Here is a 7,083-nt window from a genome sequence, read left to right on the forward strand (position 1 = left end):
GATGCAAACAATAATGGATAAAAAATTGTCAGGCAAAACATATTTTGTTGAACAAAAATCCTGCTGTTTTACAAAAATGTTATCGGGTACTGTTCGTGCGCTGCTATAGATGTACGGCCAATGCGTCTGTCAACCGGTTGTGCCGCCCCCTCCACTCACTTTGTATGCTGTCGCCTGTCCCGAGTGTCTGTCGTAAGCACCGTATTACCGTAGTCCGTAGACACCAGACTTAATTCAGTTGTACGCATAAGCGTGCGCATACTTTGTCTGCAGGGGGGGGGGGGTATTTTCAAAATTTCTGAACCAAAGATTCATTTACTAATGACTACTAGACACTATAGTATAATAATTAAATATTTAATTGTTAATTTTATATTTAATTCAATATGCAAATATAAAAATAAATACTATTTAGAGGTATTAAAACAAATAATAATAATAATAATAATACATAATTATAATAAAAATGAATAATTTTAATAATTTGAAACAGCATAATAATACCAGATATAGCATAATAATTATAATAAAAATTTATAATAATAATTTGAAACAGTAAAATAATACCTATAAAAAAAATCATACACAATTTATATATAAGAAATCCTTATTGACATAGCTATTTACAACTCCATCCTTCTGTCCACGGGAGTAAGGTTTTTGAATTGTACCTATTACATCATCAATTTTTATATTATAAGCAAGTTCTTGCTCAATGAATATAGTAAGTAGGCCGTCCAATAGATCCTGTGTCATGGTACTGCGTAGCTTGGTTTTCACAATACTGAGCTTGGAAAATGAACGCTCGCAAGAACAGCTCGTTACTGGTATAACCATAAATGTTTTCAATGCTTTAATAACATTACAAAATATATTTTCCCTTCCACAGTTGGATTGTGTAAGCCAATTTATCTAATCACCACATTTATTCTTCTTGCCTTTCGGTATATTATCTGTATGCTTAAGAAGATTAATTTCTGTTTTCAACATATAAGAATTTAAATCAAATGCTGTGGACAAGACTGAAATTTCGTTGCTATTTATATTTAAAATTAATAAATTTCCAGTGCTTTGAATCATATTCATTGTTTCTTGGTTAAATCTAATATTAATTCCACTAATAATATGGTCCAATGTTGAATAGTATACAGAAAACTTCATTCTTCTTCTTTTGAAGACATATAGTGCTGTGTACTACTCGAGCAGTCAATTTTGGTTGACACTTTTCTTTTTTTCAGTTATGGAATTTCAATATCATAATTTTCACACATTTTAATGGTTTTATGATAAATATCTGTGAAATCGTCTTCAGTATTTCTCATAGAAACAAGTAACTTTCTTAATGACTCAATGATTTCTACAGCAGTTAATAAGTTAATGTTGGATGACTGTAAAAAAGCACTTGTTTTTAATATTGAAGAAAGAATAAGATCTCGCATTAACATGGCAAAGATAAATTCAAACGTTTTCATCTAATGCAGAATTCCCCTGCCTTTTGCTCGAACATCTGATTGTTTTTTGATATCAATAATTTCTTTAATTTCTGCTAATATTGACGAATAATTTTCTTTTACTGCACTAATTGCTTCTGAGCGGCAAGCCTACTTTGTGGTAGAAATTGATTTAAAAGTTTTTGACTTTGTGTTTGTTAAGTAAGCAATTTTTTCCAATACTGCATGCCGAGTATAGCTGCCTTCAATGAAATTATAAATTAATTGCATGTTACCCAAGAAATCAAAAGTGATTCTATTGTGTCTCCCAATAGAATCTACCAGAACAAGATTTAGACAATGACCGTAACAATGAATAAAAAATGAACGGTTTTTTTTTTCTTTAAACTTTGCTTGCACTTCTCCAGTACTCCCAGACATCGTTGATGCTCCACCAAAACAAATTGACACCACATTTTCCCATTTAATGCCATATTCTTGAACGACATCACTCATTCGATCAATAATACTTTGAGCATCGACCGATGTCATTCGTTTTAAACATAAAAAATGTTCAACAGGACAATTTTTGTTTTCATCAAAGTAGCGTAAAACGATAGATAATTGCTCATGATGACCTATGTCACTTGTCTCATCAGCTATTAAAGAAACTTTTCTATCATCTATTATGTCTTGTAACTGTTTCCTAATTACTAAATTAACTGATGATATAAAATCATTTAGAATGTGGTTACTTGTATACATACAATTTTTTGGTCTGGATTTGAAATGTTCATTCAACAATGGATCATATTTTCTTAAAAGACCATCAATATCAAGAAAAAGATCTTTGTGAACATCATCTGTTTTTTCTGTATGCCCACGCAATGGTTTACCACCAATACATATACAAAGTATAATATCTATAAGTCGTTTAACAATTTCACGATTTTTTTGTCGATGAATCTCCTTTTGGCTGATAATATGTTCACGTCCTTTATCCAAAAGAACAGCAATACCACTAGATTTGGAATCCACTAAACTTGATAAAACTGAAGAACTATTTAAATAAACCTTAGTTCTTTAGTGGACATAAAATTTTATTATAGCTGATTTCCAATTCCTAAATCCTGTTTTAGAATATATTATTTCACTCCGGCTAGTGTTAAGTCCTGTGGCACCACTAAACATTCGACAAGGAAAACAAAATGCTAGGTCTACTTTTGGACTATATTCTAGCCAAGGAAAAAAATTATACCAAGAAAGCTGAAAACTGCGTTGCTTATTAACATTGCCAAATGTTGTCCTTGGGAACATTTTTAAACCCCGTTCTTTAAATTAAATTTGATTCTTTGGGATACTTGTTTTAGGATCATCAGGATGTAAGTAATCATATTTGTCACAACCTTTGTTCAAAAGTAATTTTTTTTTATAAATAGGTAATTTGAAATGCAAAATATAATATTTTTGTTAAGTGATATATTTTAAAATATCTAAATGTCAATAATCATAATAACATAGTTTAGGATATTCAAACATGTAAAACATTTTAACACTAGTATTAATATTTAACAGTTAAAATATACCATTCATTTACTTGCAAACATACTAACTATTAAAATTCATTACTAAATGAACACATAGAACAACACATATAGATTAGGTTAATACAAAATATAAATAGACAATTTTAAATGAAACATACAAATTTTTTTCAATAACATAGATCAATATAACATGTAATACAGACAAATATATAGATTAGGTTAATACAAAATATGAATAAGGTAATTTGAAATAAAACATAGAGTTTTTCAATAACAACCAAATATATAAAATAAACATCAATATGATACCTTCTTCAGATGTTGCTGGGTTGTATGAAATATCAGGATTGACTATCTTTGAAGTAGAGGTACTGGGTAACACGTTGTTATTAACAGTGTGTTGTCTGTTATCATCGTCTTTAGATAATATGGTGTTGTCTAAATGATAAATAACAGTTTTGATTTATTACAGTAATTAAATACTAAATCAATATCGTATCGAACCTTTCATCTTACTTGATCTCACTAAATCTTACTGTTAGTTGTATATATTAATATAATTTACTTACCCTTAGCAATATCAGTTCTAACAGTACTCTTTTGAAAGAAATCATGGATTGTTACAGTTTTATTATTTTCACTCATTATAAAAATAATATAATATGTATAAGTTAAATGTAGGTAATAACTAATAAGAATACTATGTAGTATGTGTAAAGTTGTAGTTGATACTTGATAGCTACACAATGATAAAAAAAATAGTTCGCCAGCTGATATCAGAGTATAGAGTATTCTGTGATAATAATAAATCATTTGGTCGATGATTGATGCGTACCAAGTCTCGCTAGTAAAACGTTGGCCACGCGATGAATATAATTTTACCGGTGATGGTGAGCCTTATAGAGTCCCACTGAGGTTTTGATAGAGGTGCTTATAATAATAATAACGCTAACGTTTCGTATAGAATAAATAATAATATTTTCAAAAGGCACACAAGAATAATTACCTTACGCGTATATATAATGTTAGTAATATAACAATAATAATAATAAAAATGAGCAAATAATAAAATGCAGTAATAATAAATAAATAGTAGCGAATACAATAATAAAATAACTACATTGACAATAATTTGGCGTATAGCCGACTAACGACAACCGTATGCGCGATGGCCTGGCACTAGCTCCAAAGTGGTGGATCGTTGTGGAGATGAAATGAAATGTTGAAAGTGATGATGATGGACAATGTTGACGGAAAGTATATGGATATGCACACAAGACGTGTAGTACTAATCAATAGTCACTTTCACAGGTGACAATGCGTACGGTGACGCGAATAAAGAATATAATATTGACGACGTCGTGACGATGTGCAACAAAGACTGTCCGTGCGACGACTGGTTGCAGTTGCGTAGAATCACGGTGACGATATACGTACGTTACGTTATGTAACGCCGTCGTGCATATGACTCTACGCAACATACTCCTCCAATTGAAAGGGTAGGTTGCTTTCAATTATTTTGGTTTTCCTCTCTTCCCGTTGAACATCTCGCCTTTCACGGTTCATCCAATACACATTTTTCTAACGGTTACACTGCTGTAATAATTATAAAATGCAAATATACGGAAATAATATAAAATACTAATTAATAATACTAATAATTCACCCACGTAAACAGGAAAATAATAGGAACAGAAGTAATCAATTATCAGGAGGAAGGATGGCTAGTTTGACTATTGATCGTGTTAGGGTTCCATGTTCGGTACGCACTGTGGCTACACGGACCACGCCATCTGCACCTGGATGAACTTGTTGTATGTGACCAAGTTTCCAGTGTATAGGTGGTTGATTCGGCATGTTTATCAATACTAAATCGTCATCATTGACGTTTGGTTGATTGTCTACCCATTTTTTGCGTCGTTGCAACGATGATAAGTACTCTGTTGACCATCTTTTCCAGAGTGATTGATACATTTGTCGTAGGAGTTACCAACGTTTGAGACAGTTTTTAGGTCGTCAAGTACGTCCTTTTCCGGTATTTCAACCATTGGATGACCAATAAGAAAGTGACCTGAAGTTAGTGCACGATAATCATTAGGATCAGCAGACAATGGAGTAATCGGTCGAGAATTGAGTAGTGCTTCAATACGACTTGTTAATGTGACCATTTCTTCAAACGTTAACCGTTTAGTACTATGGGTACTATTAGGCCAATGCAAATTTGCACTTTTCCAAGAAGATTTCCATCTTCTCCTGGTTTTCTCCATTAAACGAACTTGAAAGTAACCTTAATGCTGCTTCCAAACTAATGACTAATGGCTTCGGATCCCGAACTGTCTTCTCCGGAAATGTTCTGGCTGGTTCCTTGATTGTTATCTTCGTTTGACGTAGTTGTTCTGGCGGTCCCCTCTGGTATGTGCTGTCCTAATGATATCACGTTAAGCAATTGTGACTGGTTCTCTGTATCTATATTGTTCTCGTAAAAGGTCTGATCAAGAATGTTCTGTGTTCTTCCGACGAGTCAGTCTGCTCCCTCTAACGCGTTAGAAACGTTTTGTATGAGGTTTGTAGTCTCTGTAACGGACGTTCCGGTCCTCACGAATAGATTGTCAGATTCAACTTCGGCTACAATACGTTCGGAATTGCGGTTGTTTGGGTCTGAAAATCTCACAAGAAAACTTGTCTATGGGTTTTGGGAAGGGAGGTTTGACTGGTTCCCCCGAGATCCTCACCCTCTATAACAGTGGACTCTAGTTCACTCTCGGATGCCCCGCTCATTAACAACCTATAACAATTCCCTCTAAATGTATGAATAAATATTCTTACCCTTTATCAAAGCTACTTTAACTACTAAACTATATAGACAATTAAAATAAAATTGTATTACAATGCTTAGAGTAAAGTTACAGTTTATATAAAAAATAAAAATACACAAATATATATATTATTATTATTATTATTTTTTTTTTACTCACAAAACTGCAAATCTGCTCATGACGTTTGCGATGTTCCGTTCGGATTAGGGCAGTGGTCCGAATCGGATGACCGGAATGCTCGTTACGGCTGTGATTGAATTTGGAATGCTCTGGAATCGTCCTTTTCGTCTGCGCTTGATGTATCGAAGTTCTCTAGCCCCGAAACGGCTATGCGTGGGGACCACTAATAATAATGGGTTTCTCTTCAGTGATGTTCTTGATATTCTGTCTTTGGTTGCGTCGCGTATTTAATTAAAATTTCCGTAATAGTGTACCGTCTAACTGTTCTGTTCGCGTGTTTACAACACGGGCGTCAGCTGTTACAGCTACGACGGCGGCGGCTACCACTACGGTGGTGAAGTGACGTCACGGTCGGCTACTACGGCGACGGCGTAGTGACATCACGGGCGGAAATATAATATAACCTTCGCACCCGTCGACGGCGGCGATGAGCTCGCGGCGGAGGTGCGTACGACAAAGTTAGAAATATCGAACACGACGCGGTGGCTCGGTCTCTCACGTATACTCACGTATACCCGATCAATTTATTATTATTCTTACGCACTTTATACGTACCAATATTTGTCTAAAATTTTCTGTTTTTTTTCTCTTGATTTTTTTTTTTTATTATTGTTGTTTTGAATGTTCTGAATGTTCTTTGAAACCCTTGATATTTGCACTTAGTAAAAATGTTGGCTAACGCCTTAACCACACTAGGTATATTATTAATATAAATGTCACTATAGTCGAACGTGGTAGTGTATACTGTAACGTATCCTACCGCTGCCACCAAAAATGTTATGGAACCGTGGTTCCAACACAAATAATTCAACGCACGATTCAATAAATATTAATTATAGGTTTTATTTCAGGTATTAACTTTAACTAGTTGTGTAAATATTATAAAATGCTCTTCTTAAACATATGTTATGTATAATGCTCTGTTCTAATACGACTGACTAACCTCCTCCTTGGGTGTCGGCCTACGGTTCAGCCGGACACCGAATTGCCTAGTCAGGGGATTCCTGTCAACGAGCTGTCGACCAACACACTATCCTTATACTGTTAATATTATATTATATGTGAACACAATATAATATTATATTATTCAGAGGTTCACAACACTATACT

General features: G+C 33.7%; 1 protein-coding gene across 1 annotated transcript; it reads right to left on the reverse strand.

Annotated features, from left to right (window-relative positions):
• Positions 1 to 4,678: 4,678 nt before the first annotated feature.
• Positions 4,679 to 5,244, reverse strand: LOC132938811 (uncharacterized). Its single transcript, XM_061005820.1, has 2 exons — positions 4,968 to 5,244; positions 4,679 to 4,917 (listed from the first exon to the last, which is right to left on the reverse strand). The coding sequence occupies exons 1-2, from the start codon at positions 5,242 to 5,244 to the stop codon at positions 4,679 to 4,681; spliced, it is 516 nt and encodes a 171-aa protein (XP_060861803.1).
• Between the last annotated feature and the right edge of the window lie 1,839 nt (positions 5,245 to 7,083).

Source organism: Metopolophium dirhodum, chromosome 2, assembly GCF_019925205.1.
Source record: "Metopolophium dirhodum isolate CAU chromosome 2, ASM1992520v1, whole genome shotgun sequence".
Taxonomy (NCBI): domain Eukaryota; kingdom Metazoa; phylum Arthropoda; class Insecta; order Hemiptera; family Aphididae; genus Metopolophium; species Metopolophium dirhodum.

Excerpts from the sequence above, each read along its gene's own strand:
- LOC132938811 (XM_061005820.1), bottom strand. The coding sequence starts at position 5,244 with ATGGAGAAAACCAGGAGAAGATGGAAATCTTCTTGGAAAAGTGCAAAT. Across the intron at positions 4,918-4,967 it reads AAAAACTGTCTCAAACGTTG|AGTACTTATCATCGTTGCAA; the intron begins GTAACTCCTACG and ends GATGGTCAACAG.